The following is a 21,789-nucleotide window of genomic DNA, read 5'->3' on the forward strand; positions in this document are numbered from 1 at the left end:
TGCAGAAGCATAAAAGCAAGGAAGGTTTTGGGATGTAGACATTATTACTACTCATTTCAGGTCTGACTTGTTTATTTCTTTTTCTTTTTGATGTATTCTCTTCTGTCTAGCTTAAAGGAAAAGTGGTTTTTAAGTAAAAACCTTGACATTTACTATATTTGAGATAGGAAGAAAAATTTTAAACTCTGTATTCAACTTCCTTATTCGTTAAGTGAGCAAAATTGTATACTTTCTCAGAGTTGTTTGAGAATTTAATGAGAGAAACATATATTAAAACTATAAGATGTAGTAATTATTTACTATATTATAGTTATTATTTGCATTTATTTTACAGACAGTATAAGAGTCAAAGTTAATCTGTAAGCCCCACTTGCCCAAGGACAGATAACCCCCTGGAGTGTTGGAGACTACGGTTCTTAGGAAATATCAAACAGCTTGTTTTTACTTCCCTGAACAAGTTTGTTTACACCAGATGTGCTTGATCACATGTGGGTGGGAGGAACATAGGCAGGAAATACATCAGAATTTATGCTTGCCCCTGATTGGACCTGTTGGGAAATGCAGTGAATTGTGGGTTTTGCCTCTTTAAGCCTCATCAAAATGTGACTCTGTGGCCATTTCTTGGGAAGTCAGAGATGTACCTGACCATAGTCCATTCACCTGGCCGGCATTTAATTAAAACTTGATTTAAATTTGACTCAAAATCATGAAACTGGTTTAATCTCTTGAGAATCTCAGGATTAACAACAGGATTTCAGAAGACTACCTTATTTGGCAAAGTCCTTGATCAAGGACACCAACTAACTGAGAGACTGTTTTCTTTTTCCATGTGATTCTTTTAATTCATTTGAGATGCCTTCTTCCAAAATATCATTTTCCATTTTGGACATTTTGAGCTAAAGTTTATTTAAAATTTTAACATTTTAACCTGTCCTCTGGTCACATATATGACTTAGAACATGTTAAACTTGAAAGACTTGATTAGTTATTAAGGGTATGATATATAATATTATCAGGATTCTGATTTATATTCTGATGACACATTCATTTCTTATTTTACAGACTAGATTTGTTAAGAAGGGCATGACTCTGTGGTTCTTGTCCACTCTCCTATAGTATATCAAGAATGCAAAGTCCTCAAAGAGAAATTACAGGTCTTTCTCCCTGATACACACAGATGCAAAAATTATCAGTAAATTACTTCCAAATGTTGCTCAAAATCCTATTAAAAAGATCATTCATCTTGACCAAGTTGGCTTCATTCCACAGACACAAGGTTAGTTCAACACACTTAAATAAATACATGCAATTCATCAAATAAATTAGCTCAGGCATAAATCACATGACTACTTCAATAAATGAAGAAAAGATCTTTGACAAAATCCCAAATCCCTTCCTGGTAAAAGTCACCAAGGCTAGGGATGGAGGGGATATTCCTCAACATGGTAAACACTATGCGCTACAAACCTTGGGTTGGTATCACATTACATGGAGAAAAACTCAAAGCACTCCTATTAGAATCAGGAAGAATACAAGCCCATGAATTCCATTCTAATACAATATAGTGCCTGAAATACCGCCTAACACAATATGACAAGTGGAGAAATAAAAGAGAAACCTGAAGAGGTAAAAGCATCCCCAGCTGCAGATGATTATGATTTTAGATCTAACTAACCTTGCAGACTCTACTCCAAATCTCTTAAAGCTGAGAAGCACTTTGAACAACATGGAAGAATACAAAATTAATAGACAAAGATCAGTAGCTCCTGGGCTGGAGGGATGACTCAGAGGTTAAGAACATACTGCTCTGGCAGAGGGCCTGAATTTGGTTCATGTCACCCACAGTGGGTGACTCGCAATCATCTGTAGCTCAGTTCCAATGAATCAGGTGTCCCTTTCTGGCATTTGTGAGCACTTTTTGCACACACACACACACACACACACACACACACACACACACACACACAATATTGAAACATAAAATAAATCTTAAACAAGTCAGTGACCTTTCTAGTTATACCAATGACAATAATGCTAAAAAAAATGAGAATAAACCACATACACAATGATCGAAGGATTAGTTTTCAGCAAAGCGTGGCATACTTGCTTTTCATTTATTAATTTATAAATCCAGTTAGTAGCTGGCCTACCAGAGCTCCGCTGCTGAGCAGGATCATGAGGACAATAAAGCTTTCAAACCAGCTGTGTTCAACTATCCTGTAGCAGGTCTTCCTGATGGTCCACCAGACTTTCCCTTTCCCAGAGTCCACATTAACTTGGCAGCATGGAAATCTCCGTACACAACCTGGCAAGAAAGGCATGCACAGAACACCATGACATTCAGAGTCAGAGCTTAAAACACACTAATAAGGGGAAACTTTATCCCACAGTCCCTTATTTTCTATTTTCTAATGGCATCTCTTAGTATTTGTCAGTTAGTTTTAACTCGGAATATATTGTCACCTGGAATTTTCTGATTTCTTCCATACCATTTAAATTGTTTAATAGGGAGATGAGCAAATGAAAGGAACAAATGTAGCAACGAAGCAAAATTAATTTCAAGGCTTTTGTTTTTGTTTACAGATAATATAATTTGACACACTTCTACTCCTCAATTTAAAACTGTTTGAGGGACTGGGAGTGTGGTGTAATTGGTAGTGTTTGCCTAGCAAGCATGAGGCTGTGTTTGGTACCCAGAACTGCATACAATCAAGTGGGAGTGGCGTGCTTGCACACCTGTAACCCATGCAAAAGGACCAGTAGTCCAATGACATCCTTGATAATATATAGAATTTGATGTTAGCCTTGTGTACGTGAAAACCTGACTCAACAACAAAAATAAACACAAACACAAAACAAAACATTTTGAGAAAGACTATTCTAAACAAATATTGAGAAAAGTAATGGGAAGTCTTGAAATTAAAACAAAAAGGCAAATATCATTAGAAGATACAAATAAATATACTTTTATCTGTTCTAAGGTTAAAGGGTCTGAATTGGGACTCTTATAATCAAACTATCCTGCAATGAAAAACTAAGGACAATTTTATTTAAAATATTTGGGCTTATTTATTCATTTTTCCATCAAATGTTTTAATGTGTATTTGTATCTAGTTGCTTCTCCCCTGGGAACTGGCTTTTGATTTTATTTATGTCAAATAGGCACAGAAATTAATGAAATAAATGGATAGGCAACTAATATCAGATGTGTAGAGGTTGTTTTGGAGGAATAGAAGAAGTCCATATAATTTTTTTGCATACTGAAAAAGAGGTAAGAAGAGGTTCACTGGAAGAGGCAGAAGTCTGAAATGAATCAAGATATCAGTAGGGGAAAGAGTTTAGTTTCAGTAAAAGCAAAAGTTTGGAAGGAGATCCATTATAAAAGTACAGTAAGCAGTCATTTGTGGGAATTATAATAGTCCATACTTATGAAAGTGATGTTCTTAGAGGCACAAGTGAAAGATATATGGTTAGAGAAGTTGGACAGAGTATGAAGCAATTTTATTCTGCCTCAAAGAAACAGATAATATAGTACAGAGGTTGAGGAGTAAGTGATGGGTTACAAGGAAGGAATGATATAAGCAATTTAACTAGATATCCTTAACTGTGTATGGTGCTAGGAAGTAGATAGCTCTTATAAGGTTCTAATACAGTATCCTTGTCAAGGGGAAGAGTAATGAGCAACCAAAGTAACAAAACATTTGTCGTGTATATAAGTCAGCAAGATTTAGTGCCGAGTGTCAGGAATCAAATGAAGGTAACAAAAATATGAACTGCCTTGGGGGGCTGATGAATTAGAGGTGCCAGTAAAACTTCTAAACATCGGTATATTGTAAATGTTTGAGGTCTGAAGCTAAAGGTCAGAGGGGAAACATGGGGCAGAAATCATTAGCATATGTATACCATAGGTCAGAACCATTTCATGAGGTCACACAAAATATTTAAGAAAGGATTACATCTGGAACACTTGGTGACAATACCACTAAGGGACAGGATTCACTGGTGTGCCAGAACTGTGCTAGCTCATGATAACTTCCTGTGGAACTGTCAGAAACTTTTAAAATGTGTTGATTAAAGTCACCTTTATTAGAGATCAAGTTACACAAACTTAGAATCCAATACTTTCTTTAAGTAGTAAGTGTTAAGACTCTCCCTTCCTAATTATTGGTCTCCATCTCATATTCATGAGTTTGCATGTGATTTTTCCTTTTGAATGGTGGAATGTATCACAGTATGTGTGGCTTCTGTGTATCTTACACGAAGCAAGGTCACAGCAGTGGTTTGAAACCAGTCTGGCAGAAACCTTTCTACAATAAAAACCATCATGGGTAATTGGTGGTGACTTGTGTGTGTGTGTCTGGGGTGTTTGTACATATAAGAAAATCATGGGGGAAATGTTACTGAAGTAGATAAACAGTGAATGTATGCAGTGTTTATGGCAATTAATTGTGGAGAGCAGAAGTCTTTGAGAAATGCTCTCTCTTTACTCCACCTCCACTAGTAAAAACTGCTCACATCATTAATGCAGGAGTGAAACTATGTTTGCTTCAGTAACTTATGTAAATGAAGACAGACTTGTCCTTGTGAACTATATTTGCTCATCAGTTGCAATTATAGGCAGCTGGCAAAATTCAACAATAGCATTCTGTAAGACACAGTTACTTTTGTAGAATATGGGAGAAAGTAAGTTACATATAATAATATTATTTGTCAGTTTTGTACTTATTAATATCAGAAATTCTTATGCTAAATTGCTATGTGCAAACATACTTTTTCCTCTTGGACAACCAGTTGTTAAGGGTTGACCTGAGTATCACTGGGTAAGTGGAAGGGGGAGACAGTGTGTGTGGGGGCAAGTGGGGAGCCAAGAGGCTGCAGTGGAAAGGGCATGGACAGCAAACAGATGTATGAACGTGAGGGGCCAGAAAGATCATCATTGCAAATTTAAAAATTTATTAAAATGTTGATTTAAAAAAATAAACAACTAGAATTACTTTAAGGACAAGAATTGTTTGAGGAGAAAGTTAACTTTAGTCAAGATTTTCCTTTCTGAGATGTATTTTTTCCAGTCTTAAAATCGAAAGAAACATTGTTTTTTATGACTCCAGAAAAAACAAAAAAACAAAAAAAAACAACCCACACTGCATTGTAATTAGAAAAGTAAGGAAAGTTTTGTCTGAGGCAAAGCTTCACAAGTACTGCCCCTAGGGTATATCATACCACAGAGAATTTCTCTTTTATTTGAGGCAGGAGTGTTCAGTCGCCTGCCTGACTTTCATGCAAAGGCAAATCCCCAGGGACTTCCAACCTAGCTGGTTAGTAAGGTTATCACACCTTCTCTTTAGAATGAGTATCAATTAAATGTAAACACAACAGTACCTCTAAACAGTCTAATGAGTCCCGCAGGGAGCAGTAGGTCTTTGTCTTTTGGGTGGGTTCATTAGTCTGCTTTTGTGATGCATTACATAAAGTCTAGGCTGGGTTTCATCATGTTAAACCAATGATCCCCAGTAACAAACTATCCAAAGACAGATTGCTCAAGAATATTACAGCATTATCAATATAATCAATGTAGAGTTTATTAGGAAAACAAACTACTACTCTCATTAAAAATGTCTACATGGTCTAAAACAAATGTTTTGTTCATAATTTCCTTTCAAAATAAAAAAAAAGACTGAATGGAGTTACTTATTGTATATTGAAAGTGGGAATTGCTTATTAGTTATGTACAAAGAGTTGATTAACTGAGAATATTTTAAAGAGAAGATAAACTGGCTCTACCTACCAAATTAACTGGAAACCTAATATTTTTTTTAAAAAGTCACACTTTAAATAATATTCTGATGATATAATTTACTAATTGAATAACTTCAAAGGAGTAAAATATGGAAACAAATAGAACCATGAATTATGTCATACCCATAATTAATTGGTTTATCATACACATAATTAGTTGATTTCTAAGACATTAAGGACAGTGAAGAATATCATGGCTCCTATGGAAGGAGCCGGAAGCCTTGAATTACAAAGACTCAAATAGAACTAGTGAAAGACATGGCGTAAGAGAGGAAAAAGTGAAACAAGAGGAAGACAGAAGGCAGTCGATAAAGCACATCAGCATGGCGACAGTGAGAAGCAGAGACAGATCAATAGCTTTGAGGCAATGAGCAGCCAAAAACAAAAATAAAACCAAAAAAACCAAAAAAACTCCCCAAACCCACCCAAACAAAAACCCACCCATCTTTGGTGAAAGCACCACCCTAATTTAGCGTCTCTGATGTTTCCTTTGATTTTTCTGTTGGCTTTCTCAATGGAATATTCCCTTTGGGCCAGATGCTCCTCTGAACTGGCGTTAGTTTTTTCTCAGCTCTTGTAGAACCATCTCGAATTTGTAAGACTCCACTGGAAACAGTGGAAGGTGGCATGTTCTCTGTTTTCCATTTTGGGAAACATACTTGTCTCAAATTTCTTCCAGTCTTGATCAAAAGTCACCTTTATAAAAAAGGCCTCCTGGAGCTGCTGTTGTTTACATAACAGCCATTTCTTACTAGTCACTTCCCCCTTTTGATTTATCTATAAGAAGATGCTTAGTTATATGAAGGGTATTGTTTTAGTTAGATTTCTACTGCTATGATGAGACATCATGACCAAAAGTAAATTGAAGGAGGGAATATTTCAGTTTACAGTTCCACATCACACATACATATGAATACTACTTCATTCTAAAGAAAAAAGAAAGTTTTAAAATTTGCAGAAAAATGGATGGACTTAGAATGTATAATACTAAGGGAGGTCATCCAGTAGAAGAAAGAAAAGAAAACAACAACATATTCTCTCTCACATGCAGGATTTAGCGAATAATATACACATAAATGTAAATAAATGAGTATGTGGAGAGAGTATGATATGAATATAGAGGAAAGAAAGGCGAAGTGTAAAGTTATGAAGGACTGAGAGCAGGTAATGGACACAGTTATGAAAGAGGGTACAAAGCTAGTAGCTTTCCTAGTTTGAATTCTGTCATGATTTCCTTTTTGGTTTTGGTGGTGAATAAGTACACAAAATATATTCAATAGTGAAAATGTAATATTGAATGTGAAGCGCCACAGCTTCCCTTCTGAATACATATTCTAACTGTATGGAAGTTGAGTTGTGTAGACTTTGAGCCTGGTTAATTTTGATATTCTGTGTTTTTATTTATTTGCAAGTTTTTAATAATAAAGTTTATAAAATTTAATATATACATGTCTAAAACTAAAAGTTGATATGCCCTTCTTTACATATCTAGATCTTCTTCCAGTCTTTACCTCATTTAATAACATCATGTCCTACTCAATAAACTACTTTGAAGCCTTAATCTCTTTCAGTCTCTAGTTCATAGAAACACAGAGGGAGAACCAAATCAGAGGGGATTCTGAGGCATGCTAAAATTGGGGGATTTCTTGAGCAATCGAATCAGAATCTGGAGTCCCTAACTTGATATGGAAAGCTTGTTACATTTGGTCTGTCTGTCTACTTTTTTACCCTGTTTCTTCTTTTACCAAAAGTAGATTTTTTTATATAATATATTCTTATTACATTTTTTGTTTACTTCTAACAGTAAGCCGACTTACTCCTTTTCATTTTCTGCCATACTAAACGTTGTAGTTGGAATTTTCATTGGAATGTCAAACAGCTCCCAAATAAAGACACGGAGACTTATTACTAATTATGAATGCCCAGGCTTAGCTTAGGCTTGTTCCACTATCTCTTTTAAATTAATTTAACCTGTTTCTATTCATCTACATTTTCCTCAGGGCTTTTTATCTTTCTTTCATTCTGTATGTCCTTTTTTCCTGCTTTCTCCGTGTTTGGCGGGCTGGCTCCTGGCATCTCCTTGGCATCCCTTTTCTTTCTTCTCCCAAATCTAAATTCCTCTTCCTAATTTCCCTATCAGGAAGTCCCACCTATACCTCCTCCCTTGCTATTGGTCATTCAGGTTTTATTAGACCAGTCAGGTGCCTTAGGCAAGCAAGGTAAAATAGCAATACATCTTTACACAATTAAACAAATACAACACATCTTTACATAGTTAAAGAAATGCAACTCATCTTTGCATAGTTAAACAAATATTCCACAACAAAACTTTGTAGTACTCATGTAATTTTCCAGGGATGGTACTCAAATAAAAAAAAATTGATAGTGTTTGATGAAAGCCTGCAGTGCTATCTAAATAAGAATTATACAACCCAAGTAAAACCACAAACTGAGGGCCAGGCAACAGTATTGTCTACTAATGTAAGGCCCAAACTTTGATCCTAGTAGCCCTGAGTTCTAACTGACTCATCCTTAACTACCTCTGAGAGTGAGCATATTTTTTAAAACATGCAACTTCAGATCTAAAAAAAGTAGCAATAACACACCTATCATGTAAATATTGAAGTCTTCAAATGACATAAAGCTTATGAATTGATTAGCAGAATACTTACCTTGTTTTTGCCTTCACTTTTTTTTTTTAAATGTTTTCATGTATTTAAATAATCCTGCAAGGAAACTATGCTAACACCAGTGCCACTGACTCACAGTCTACTAATTGGATCACCTACACCAATATTCCTTTTGGAAATCACTGACTTGCTTTTAGGCTTCACAGTTTTCTTAGGAAGTGCCCTAAGGCATTTGGACATTAAGCAAAATAACTGGAAAATAAAGGAATCCACACTACAGCGACATTTGGATTTTCTTTAAATGTACATTAAATTTATGAGAAACAAAAGAGTACTGTAATCTGCCAATATATTTTGTGTTTATAAGAATTAGCACTGTGAGCAAAGCCATGGCATTCTCTTAAGAAAGGTTAGGTTAAAAATATTTAAAGGTTTCGTTCTGTCAGACCAGCCTGGAGGTGTCTACAACCCCAGTTATTGGGAGACTGTGGCAAATAGAGTTCAAGGCTTAAATTAACGGAGCCTGGAGGTGGAGTGTGATGTGGAACTGTAAACTGAAATATTCCCTCCCTCAATTTACTTTTGGTCATGGTATTGCATCACAGTGGTAGAAACCAAACTGAGACACTTAGTAATATGAATACTCCAAAGTGAGACGTGTCAAGATCCTACACTAATAAACATGCACTGACTTTGGAAATTACCGTCAATAGATGTCACACATACAGCAGCCCTTAGATAGAGAGCCTTGCTTGGAAGAACAGGAAATGCCTTTTTTTTTTTTTTTTTGCAAATGGTCCCCAGTTAGCATTATGTAATAAGACAAAACATAAAACACTAGTGAATGTAAAAGTTTCCTGGTTTCCCTTACCATCTGTAAAACATGCCTCTGGCTCATCTGAGTTTACAGGCTCGGCTTCTGCTTCTTCTCCTTCTCCTGGTAGAGGGTTATCAACCGTGCTGCACTCAGAGGAACTTGATCGGTTCCGTCTCTAAAAAGGAAAGCACCACCCCCACCAAACAAGTCGTTTAGTGAACGTTCAAGTATGACATTTAAGCATCATTTAATGACCAGTCATGCAAAGTGTCATGAAAAATGTTCAACAGTATGATGACCATAAAAACAGAGAAGCACATGTTGAGATCAAGTTACCCTATGGCACACCTATAATTGATCGTTCTATCTACACATCCTGCAAAAAATAAATTTCATAATGCTCATATGTAAGCACTTGGACAAAGCTGGCAACAGGAAGTGTTTTATTTCAACTATCATGTGGGAAATTATTGGTCAGACATATTATTATCTTATGTTTAATACAGACTTATGTGAAGTTATTCTTTGGGGATAACTGACCTCTAGGAAGCATTAATACACAAATGTCAAGGTGCAAATGATGCATCACTAAAAGGACAGAGCCTATAGTTGCCAGCAAAAGATTTTAAGTAGTTGGGACTTTAAAAATTATAGGATAATATCCCAATATGTTCTATTTACTTTTGGAATAGAATAGGTAGCAGGATGCTATAGGTAGAAAGTCATTAAACAAGACAAATATAAAATGTAAACTGTATTGGAACCCTAATGTTAAAGACCAACCAACACCACCCATTTTAATCTCAAATCTTACTACATGGAAGAGAAGATCATAAAGTATTATTTTTTTTCAAGGCAAAAAGAGTGGCGACGTAAGGTAGCATCACATGCAAATGCTGAAATAAAAGTCCAGTGGAATTAAACAGGAATTAAACGTGGCAGACTCACACATGAGAGCATTGAACTCGTCATTATGATCATTCTGCTGATCATAATGCAGACGAGTTCCCCTCCCAAACTTTATGATCAAGTAATATATCAGCACGTATACACACATACACAGAATGTTTCAGATACAGTACATACAGTAATTGTAGCAAGACAGCCAAATTCCTAACACTGCTTTCCAGATGGGTAGAGCATCTCACAATGGAAGAGTTCATTACTTGTTCTCATTTGCTAAATGACACATGAATATGGAAAACTACTACTTATCATGATAGTGCTTCATTTATTCAGATTAGAACTTAAGTTTGGGAGAATAGTTTAAGCAAATTAAGGTGGTAAAATGAAAAAAAAATACTTTCAATGATTCTTTTGTCAATAAATTTGCATTGATATCATAGGTTTAATTTAAAGTATTAAATTTTAAGATGGGCTTTGAAGGTCTTTTTATGTGTACTACATTGAATTCTTATTGTTACAATAATCACACATCAGTCATCAGTCATAGCAGCATTGGTATGTTGTATAGATGGATTATTAGTGGTCTTTTTTTATAACCAAAGTGAAGAATTAGAAACATCTTATGAAATGAATACTTCAATGGATATGCTATTTCTACAATATTAAGGCCTTCATTATTAATATCGGTTATAAAGGGCATCAGTACACAATTACATTTAAAGGGGGGTTGTAAAAAGTGGTAAAATTAATCTAAAATACCTTAAAGTATGAAAAAGAAATATTAATTCATTAATTGGTGAAAGCATATTTAATATCACTATGTTGAGCTTACTGAGGTGTTAAGGGAGAAGAAAACATGATCAGAATGTGTTGCATGAAAAAATTAATTTCAATAGAAAGAGCACTAACAAAGACTTATCTCAAGTAACGAACATTCTGCAGGAGTTTAGGCTTCAAAGACACTAGTCTAGCAAATAATAGTTATTAGAAGACACTTAAAATGATTAATGTTTTATATCATGGTAATTCTATGAAATAAAATTTTGCATTATATCTAAAGTATTACAATTGTTTGATACTCTCAGTTCTTGACCTCCAAGTTGCAGTGGACTTTACCAAGAAGCCAAAGACAAGACCATGATTCTATGGAAAGGATACCAACCTCACACTCCTGTGATAGAAATCCATGGCCCTCATTTGGACACAAAGCAGTGGGAAGAATTACTGACAAGAATACAAAGGACTGCCCTGTGTTGAGTCAAGATATTAACAATAGTGTAGTTAGAACAGTTCTCCCTCAGCAGGTAGCAACTTTTACATAAAACTAACCTCATTTGCTTGCATTCTGACAGAATTTTGACAGGCTAAATAGTTAGAGCATATTTACTATCACTATGTTGAGCTTACTGAGGTGTTGGCAGAAGGGAAACCATGGTCAGAATATGTTGTATGAAAAAATTAATTTCAATAAAAAGAGCATTAGTAAAGATTTATCCCATTGCATTCTGAGCAAATAAAACTTAAGATGATTTTAAGTAGTGTTCTATTAAAACTTCTTTTTACAGATATTGATTTTTTTTGTCAATTAAACAGAGCTTGGTTCAGACATTATAGCTGCAGAGTATTATTGTTCACTGGAATAAGAATTATCTTAATCTCTGACATGAATCATAATTAATTCATATACCAAGTAAAATTATGGTGGTCAATATTTAACTTTACAATGAATGTATTATTTATTCTCACAGTAACTCATTAAACACTTTATATAAAAATACATATATATATATTCAGCTTCTGTAAAATTTAACATTTCATAGGGTCCTATAAAAATACCTTTAAATACAACAGGTGATACCTATAATATAAATTTTATCTTGAAGTAAAATTTACTTACTATGTACAAAAAGCATCTTTAAACTTAAACAATGAAATTTGTTTTATTTATTTATTTTTATTATACAGAAAGGTCATTCCAAATTTTGCCTCATTTTTCATAATCTTATGATTATTTTAATTTTTATATTTATCACAGTTTTCCTTGTATTTAAATATGAAAAATGAATCAAATAATAAATTAGTAATTTAACATAAGGATATTTCATTTTTATTTTAATATGTTGTGAATGGTATATTTTCTCAATCATTTACTTGTTTGCAACCAAAGATATTTTTTATATATAAGCTAAATGAAGTGAAATAGAATCATGGTTGACTCACTATTACTAAGATGAGAAGTGTGCCAGAATTAGCCTTATTTGACTATAAGTGTGTTTTAATAATATTTCTTTCATTTCTATGGAAATAATGCACTTGATTCAAAATTATACAAAAATAAATGCCATCTCCACCTTCTCCTTGACTCAACTCTCTTGAGATAGGCAATGTAAAACCTATATATACATCTACATCAATATCTCTATCATATCTATATCTATATCTATATCTATATCTATATCTATATCTATCTATCTATCTGTCATCTCTCTACATGTATATATATATGTATATATATATATTCTTTTTTGTATCTTTTCATATATTTTGCTATGTATCTATAAAACTCAGTGGTTGGGAAACTATCTTTATCATCAATGTAAACTTGAATAGCTATAAATTATTATTGAAACTATGATAAAATTAAAAAGATTTATTATTCTTCATGGTTTTCCCTTTCATTTGTTGTCAAGGGTGTTTTCTAATATGTTGAATGTGAGTAAAGACCTGTTAAATATGCGCCACATTAAAATTATCTGCCTTATGTTGATCACAGACACATTTAGTACTTTTAAACCCTAACACAGACATTAGCACCAAAAGACTACTTCATGGTAGAATGGACAACAGCCAGTGCTACTTAATTCTTTCTTGTTCCATAAACTCCCAAGTATGACTATCTACAGACAGCAATCTTTCACTTGAAAGCAGAAAACCATGAAAGTCATAGCATGCTCTGTAGAAAACATGGAACTCAACAACATTTCTCAGAGTATGTTACAGAAAACATCCCAGAGATGCTATATTTAGAATACTTACACATCACAGACCTATTTGCTTCACCTGAGGAAAGAAATACTCTTTAAGTGGCAGGGATCTGGCCAATTTATTTTATCCTAACATGAAAACAGTGGGATGTAAGAGATTGTAAGAAGGTTGAGAGAAGCAAATTGAAAGAAAGGACTGGTTTTAAAAGGAATGTTGCATGGGACATTACTATTATGTATCAACAAGTGAGAACATTTTATTAGATACAGTCTCAATTCTTAGATGACTAAGTTGAGAATCTTTGTGAATAATTAAGATGTAAAATAGTAAAGGTCAGAATAAAGAATCAAAGGTCAATCTAAAGCACATTTCACCTGTCTTTCAACATTTATGGCTTTGCATTGATCTCATTCCTTCTGGAAGAAAGCAAAGCTCAGCTTCCTGCATCCCTCAAGACTGGGAGGATCTATAACATCGCTGCCTCTGCTATCACCTCGAGTGTAGTAGTTTCTTTATCAGACTCAGAGTTCTGAATCTTCAGTCTTCTTCTGATCACCCTTAAAATGTTCAAGATTATAATTTTTTTTCAAAAAGCTGATGCCACATTTAAAAATACCATCAGACCATTGACAAGTCAGTAGAACCATCCTGTCTAGATGTGCATATCATTTGTACTAGCTCAGATCATTTTCAATATGTTTACAAATTGCAGTAAAATGTTACATTGTATTTTAATTATGAGCAACTAAGACTCCCACTTTTTTTTAATATGGTGAAAGGATCCCTTTTTTTATTATTTTTGTTTCTAGTTTTTCTTATTTTTGCTATCAGAAAACCTTGTTGGCATGCCAGGAAGCAGCCTTCTGCTCAGTGTTAATGACTTAGAAGTAATAATGCACGCAGTCAACACAGCATGTAGTTTCAGATGCTAAAGAAATAATGAGGGAAGCCTTAGCCATTGTCAAGAAATTTAAAATAAAGCCAACGACTTCACTTAGTCCTCATTTCCCTCAACATCTTCTATCAAGGGCACTCTGTATCCAATACACACTCAATATAGCTAAATGGTAAGATCTTGGCTAAAAACATGAACAAACAAAAACAACGTTTGGAAACATAAGGAGTTTAAAGGTTGCGTATTTCTCTTCTAGATCTAATAGTGTAATCTCTGAGCTTTATTCTAACTAAAAAGGAAGAGAATAAAACCTTATTCCCTAATAAAGTTTTCCAGGCTTCTGTGTGCTATCATAGAATGACTGTGATGATTATTGACAGAAAATGTTATAAAAAGCATTTAGCAAACATTATCACAACTAACACCTGTTGAAAAATTCCAAGTGGGTTAGCAAGGATTTTAGCTAAGCAAGTGTGAAGACAGAATGTGAGGTCCAAGTATAGGTTGAAAACCTCAAGCTTCTTTATATATCGTTCATAAATTCAAAACAAACCAGAAAGAAAAAAAATCAATCTGTATCTTTTTTATAATTTCATCATCCCCTAAATGAAGATCAGGAGGGGAAAATTACAAAGACTAAAATCAATTTTCTCAACATGTGAATTTCTAATATTGAAAGCACAATGTACAATAACACATTTTTCTTCATTAACAATGCCTTCTCTCCTGACCTTTGTACAGGTAGCTCCTGTCAAAGCACCACATTCCAAATCACTCTGTGCAAGTGAAAGGCTCCATTTTTACTTTGTCAGCATTTTGAATCATTAATCTGTATGTATACGTGTGTGTGTGTGTGTGTGTGTGTGTGTGTGTGTGTGTGTGTGTGTGTGTGTATTGGAGCGTGTCAGTGTAGTGCTTTCCAAGGCCAGAACAGGGCACTGAATCCCCCAAGTTGGAGTAGAGGCAGTTGTGAGAAGCCTGACATGGGTGCTTGGAACTGAACAGAGATCCTCTGGAAGAGAAGCAAGCACTCTTAACCACTGAGTCCCCCTCCATGCCCAGGAATATCATTTATTGATATGTACTGCGTCTTCTCTAACACTAGTTTGGCAGAATTAATTAATTCACAATATAAACATGTATGTATACAATGTATATGATTATGTGTACATACATAAATACATGTAAGTGTATTTCTGAAAATTTTCTGAAATATTGTGTACTCTACAATATCTATATAAGCACTATTTTATACATGTATATTTTTATTCATGATCTAATTGAAGGATATTCATTACATTGTGAAATAGTTTTCTTCAAGATCATTGAGTTCAAATCCCTAGAAACTGAAAAAGGAAAACATTTCTTTTAACCATTAACAATAACTTAATGTACACAAAACACTAAAACATCAGATATTTGTTGTTCATTTTTTCTTTTTTCTTGCAAATTGTTAGTGTCATTGTCCCTAGAATGTGACTATTTCAGGATAACATTTTGCTTTATTCACTGAACACTGGACAACAAATGATACAAATATTTCAACATGACAGAGAAGGTTAAAAATATGAACTGAATTATAAAATAGGCAAGATTCCTAATATGGCTTTATTACTCAGTCATTCAAAGATTATACTAAAACTAATAAATTTTACTTGATGTTAGAGCAATATATTTTTCTTATATGTTTTAGAAAATTTAGATAAAGCAGCTTATATTATTGTTTATAATCTTAGCAAAAGTGTCTCTATCTCTCTGAAATAGAGCTGGAGTAGTCACTTGTCTCCTTTAAAACTAGAAGCAGAGACAACTCTGTGTAGAACCAGAAATGTACTTTCATCCGTGAGTGATATTATTTCTGGAATCAAATGAAACATTTCAAACACTTATTTCTCTTTGGTAGGCATAGATTATTAACATTTACTTGATGGTGTTTAAAACTGAATAAACATGCCAAATTTAAGGTTTTGAATTGGTTATAAAAACAAAATCCTAGTCATTGCTAAATCATTTCAGAATGACTCAAAATTTAGATTTGGACACTGGGTGTGTTGGCTGTGCTCTAACTTCTCTAGATATGTACTTGGAAATCAGCCAAATGCTGAGTATTAATTTTCTTATCTGTGAATACAGAGCTAGAAAAAAATAATTCTTTATGTTGATATCTAAAATACTCCTCCCACTGAACTTTGGATCAATAAAATGTTAATCTACTCAATTTAAAGCTGAGAGTGTTCTTTATTTGAAATATGATTTCAAATGTCTTTTACTACTGTATCTTACTTTTATAATCCACATAATAACATCGTATAGGTCATGCATTTGAAATCAGTTCAGAACATGAAAGATATACTGAGAGTAATCAAGAAAGTCACAAAAAACCCCCAAAAAACAAAAAAAAAACCAAACAAAAAAACCAAATGATGGAATAACCCCATTGACATGCTTGACCTAGATTCATCGATGGAACAATCGTACATTTTTCTACTTTCTTGCAATGGGTCAGGCAGAAAGATTTCATAGCTGAATAGCATGCAAGACACTGAAGAAATATCATATATGTATGATGGTTTAGGTAACCTGTGTAAAAGTGGTCACAAGCACAGAGCTGTATCCTGGGGAGTTCCACTGTGGTTTTACCCCTGCAGAAGTGAGAAGGTTAGGTTCTGAAGTTGAGAAAAGCAGCAAGAGGAAGTAGTCAACTGTGACTTAAAGAGTATAACGCCTTATACCTGCAAGGAGAAACTCAGCATCTGTCTGAAACACATGGTATGTATTCACCATTAGGTAATATATATGGAACACAGCAAAAAATTGAAATGCCATTCAAGTAGACATAAAAATAATCACCCAGTTTTATAATTCTGTTATTCAGCAAATGAACATGTACACTATCATATACTAAGCAATTTTTCATATTTGTCCTTCAAAACAATATTTTAAAAATGGATTATATACACTGTGGGCTGGGTGGGAATAATAGTATATAATTTGAGAAAAATACTCTTAAAATAAGCATTTTCCTCATTTACTTTTAGTTGCCATGTTTAGCTTCAAGAGTTTCAACATAATAGCAGGAAAGTAGTACTTCCAGACATAAGAAAGCATAAAGAATAAGAAATTTTGATTTAGATATTTCAGACCAATATTTCATTGCCTAATAAAGATGGAAAGATTTTTTGCGGAGTTTGGAACCAATTTGAGAAAAAGAAATGATCCAAATCTAATTTTCTAGGAGAGTGATTGATTTTAGTGACCTCATACATAAAGAAAAGGATCAAAACCCAGCACCCCTCTAATATGAACTAACAAACAATGAAATTTGGCCAGTCGAGAGCATTTCTGGTAAGAATGATTATACTTTACAAAGTTCAATACTAAGTGAAAATATATGAAAGGCTGAGAAAAAAAACTTCTATAAAATCTAAAGAGATACAGACTTAATAACAATGAAAAAAACCATTACAGTAAGTTGGTATAAAATATTTAACTTGGATGATTATATAAATTTAAGTAACTTTTTATCAAATCAATAAAGTGAATGCATTTCATATCAGATATGCACCTCATGTTTTCTGCACAGACAATGGCTTTCAGACTTAAATACTGAGGAGATGAATGAGTGGAGAGATAAATGAGTGAATTACATAAGTGATATGAGTACTTGGTCATTGGCCTGAGATTTCCTTCTGTGGCGCAGTCAGCTAGTAAATTTACCTCTGTATGTCAGGGTTTGGCTCAAGGGCCACCTCTTCCAGCCTTAAGACATGCATCCCTTATTTTGGAGACCCTCAGTGGGATATGGTAGGGTCTTTTACAGAATCTGCTTATTCCACCTGTGTTGCAATGGTCTGCATATTTACCACACTTGCAAACTATCAGGTTAAAATTCTTTCATTATTTTAATCAATTATTACTTAATATTTACCTTTAAAGTGCATAAACTTTTAGTGTCAATTTGGAAATCAAATATTTAAAAGGGTCACAAGTATTTAATGACTATAATTTATGAAAGAAAACAATATACCTGTCATATATACCTGCCAATATATACCTGTCAATATATATCTGTCAATATATATATACCTGTCAATATACACAGTCATAGAAAAAATCTTGTTCCCTCTTGTATATGATTTCAAGTACTGGATGAAACAATTTTAGTTAGTTGCATAATGTTTAGGCAATTAATATGAATATAATACTTGTAGAATAAAGATTTTTTAAGCTTTCTTTTTCCTTTATGCTATATTGAAATATATGAAACTGAATTTTGGGATATAAAAACAGTTAAATCTTTTCAGTTCCTTAACTTAAATTCATATACTCTTATTTTGTGTATGTCTTAATTCACAAAGAAATTCAATTTTTATTTTCCTAGTAACTTTATATTATATATATATATATATATATATATATATATATATATATATATATATATATATATTTTTTTTTTTTTTTGGTTTTTTTCGAGACAGGGTTTCTCTGTGTAGCTTTGCGCCTTTCCTGGAACTCGCTTTGGAAACCAGGCTGGCCTCGAACTCACAGAGATCCGCCTGGCTCTGCCTCCCGAGTGCTGGGATTAAAGGCGTGCGCCACCACCGCCCGGCTATATTTTTGTATAATAAGACATGATATAGGAAATACATTTCCCACAATTGTATGCATTATCTATGTCTGTTAGAGCAAAGCACTACTTTACCAATCATTTTCACACTTTCTTGTAATAATGCAAACCTTCATGAAGAGAAAGCCAATGTTCTGGATTTTAGGGTGTTTCCACATCACGTGTCAATCTCATCAATAAACTTGAGAGTTCAGGGTAAGAACCTCAGAGTTACCCCAGCAATGGTCAGGCAGTGACCACAAGGGCTTGCCTGAATTTCGTCTAGAGGAGTTTTCAATATTTATTAATAATTTACATGAAAGTAGAGGCATACTATTATAACACATGATTATTCTTTATTCAAATATATAATCGTAAATGTATATTGTGCTATAAATAGGGTACATTGATAATACTAAATGAAAGGAAAGATCAGAGTTATATTGTCTTGAGGAAAATATATTTAAGGATTAAAAGTCAGTTCAATAAATCTGGGAATTAGGCTGTTATAAGCTAACAAATTAAAGCCAACAATATATAATGCTTATGAATGATTATGGAGGTATAATCTAAGCTAAGTAAATCAGAATTAAGGATTCACTTGCAATTAGAAGTGCAATGTTAGACTCCCAATGAATCAACAAATGCCAGATTTCATTACAACAAAATATTTGATCCTGAATTTCACTGTTGCAGGGGGTAACAGAAGGTCATTTTATTCCTGTTTACTGTCTTGTCTTTCTATGGCATGTAGGACTGTGATTAAGATTTGGCATTCAAGCTGAAAAATTTCCAGAAATATCTACAGCAAACATACTTCATTAGTCCTTTAGAGTCTGTCATCTACAAGTATGGACATCATATCTACTATCTAGGGTGAGGAAGAATGTGCACTGGATGAATCAGATTGGCTAATACATGCATTTCCTTTTCCTTATGTGTATTCTCTCTCTCTCTCTCTCTCTCTCTCTCTCTCTCTCTCTGTGTCTCTCTCTCCCTCCCTCCATTCCTCACTTTGTATCCACCTCTTAGGTGTCACAGGAGATCACATGACTCTCCTGTCTATAAGTGCTGGAGTGTATAGATGCTATGGAGCGACATCCAGATCCCCTGGCTTCCAGAAGTTTTGGCTGCCCAAGGCTGAGTTCTATGTAAACTGTTATGTCAGAAGTGAGCTGCCTTACCCAATGTCATGTTCCTTCTCCTGGAAGACAGAGTAGGGGCCTGTATCTTTTTTACCAGTCGTGAACTGGCCAGGCCTCCCTGCTTTATGCTGAGACTACTTCAAGCTAAGCTAGCATTGGAACTTCTGTAGAAGCAGGTGACATGGCTGTTACAAATGCAGCAGTCTAACATGTCCCCATTCCATACCATGGCACTTCTCATATCTTGTTGCTGCTTGGTGTTTCCTGAGAACATTCTGCACCAGATAATCCCCTAGCTTTCTCTCTATGAATGATTCCAGTTATTGACACAACAGAGCATACATGATTTCAACCTTTCTGCAACACTGACTCTTTTCCCTTTAGGTTTGTGTTTCTGGATAGTGACCATTCAACTTCATTTAGAAGCAGAAGAGATGTCCCAAAGTACAGTCTATAAATTGCCTAGCTCCTATAATTTAACTGCTTTCTGCATGTTTTACTTTATCATTTTACTTGATTTTTTTTTTTTGGCTTTTCAAGACAGGATTCCTTTCTTCCTTCCTTTCTTTCTTTCTTCCTTCCTTCCTTCCTTCCTTTCTTTCTTTCTTCCTTCCTTCCTTCCTTCCTTCCTTCCTTCCTTCCTTCCTTCCTTCCTTCCTTCCTTTCTTCCTTTCTTTCTTTCTTTCTTTCTTTCTTTCTTTCTTTCTTTCTTTCTATTCATTTTACATATCAATCACAGGGTTTCTATGTGTATTCCTGGCTGTCCTAGCATTCCCTCTGTAGATGAGGCTGGTCTTGAACTCAGAGACCCACATGCCTGTGCCTCCCAAATGCTAGGATTTAAAGGCAGGTGCCACCACCACCAACTGGTTTACCTTTTGTAATATTTTAATGCCATAATTATACATCCCTCCTTTTAAGTCACATACACTTATATGAAGTGTATCTACCCCTTCCTAGCAAAAAAGTAAAACAATATTTAGTCTTCCTGGTACCTTTGGGTGTTTCATTTTTTGGAATAGTCTTTGAAAACATGTAGTCTTGTTAGATGATGTTAAAACTGTGGGTCTCATGAGTCATTACAGAGGACAGTCCTCTGTAATGGAAGAAGAGAAGGTCATAGTGGGTACATGGTGGGCACATCAGGGCAGAACTAGGCTATGGAGATGCTACTGAAAGTGGAGATTGTCATCAACTACCAGATGGCTTAGAAGCAGCAAAGGATGGATGGGATCTTTCTCTAGACCTTTCAGATGGAAGGTAGCTCTTACAGTATTTTGAATTCAGATCTCTGGAGTCAAGAACCGTCATCGACTATGTTCTGAGTCACAGAATGTGTTTCTGAACCTCCAGATATCAGTACATCATTAAAATAGTACATGATTCCACATATCGTCACTCAGAGCTCTTTATATTTTAACTTAGAGGTTAAACCACACAGTAAGGTTTTGTAGTTGAGAGAAAGTAAGATTATTTTTTGTTTTTTTTTCCTCTCTCAGAAAGCAGCTCAGCACAATTCCTGGAGCATAGTAAATTGAAATATGTATTTATTGAGTGAATGGCTACATTTCATGCTTCATCCAAGATTCTAAAGAAGAAGCAATTCATTGCTGATAGGAAAGGTGTGTGTAGCGTGTGAATGTTTACAGAGTGCTTGTAGGGCTTACCAAACCTCAGGAATCTGAGAGAGAACCATCAATCCAGTGTCTATGTTCTCAGATGCAGTGGCAGTTTTATTTTCCTGAGTACACTGTAGATAACGGTATGTCTTTTCAGGCTCAGTGATGGACTGTGTCTTTAGAGAAATGTGCCTTTTATTGCCAATTGCTTAGTCAGAATTGACCAAGATACATTGCTAAGTCATTCTCTGGAAGGATGTTTCACTATGGAATATTTTGAATGCTGTACTCATTCAATTGTTTTCCTTGGCAAGCAAACCTGCGTGTGTGAGAGGTGACACAAAAAAGGACTGGAATGTCCCTATGAAATACACTGGGCACAGGACATAG

The 21,789-nt window shown here is 34.5% G+C and overlaps 1 protein-coding gene and 1 long non-coding RNA gene across 14 annotated transcripts in view; one reads left to right on the forward strand and one right to left on the reverse strand.

Moving 5' to 3' along the window:
* The window catches only part of LOC128101831 (uncharacterized), a 246,304-nt gene that overhangs the window by 71,467 nt on the left and 153,048 nt on the right, over positions 1–21,789 (forward strand). The window lies entirely within an intron of this gene.
* Scn9a (sodium voltage-gated channel alpha subunit 9) overlaps positions 1–21,789 on the reverse strand; it is a 157,403-nt gene that overhangs the window by 20,937 nt on the left and 114,677 nt on the right. For all 4 annotated transcript variants that reach the window (XM_052725229.1, XM_052725227.1, XM_052725228.1 and 1 more), the window contains exons 18-19: positions 9,298–9,418; positions 2,151–2,305 (exon numbers count right to left, since the gene is read on the reverse strand). In XM_052725229.1, coding sequence (XP_052581189.1) covers positions 2,151–2,305; positions 9,298–9,418 — 276 coding nt within the window. The remainder of the gene's footprint in view (positions 1–2,150; positions 2,306–9,297; positions 9,419–21,789) is intronic.

Source organism: Peromyscus californicus, unplaced genomic scaffold (assembly GCF_007827085.1).
Source record: "Peromyscus californicus insignis strain IS unplaced genomic scaffold, ASM782708v3 Scaffold_7__1_contigs__length_154581171, whole genome shotgun sequence".
Lineage (NCBI taxonomy): Eukaryota > Metazoa > Chordata > Mammalia > Rodentia > Cricetidae > Peromyscus > Peromyscus californicus.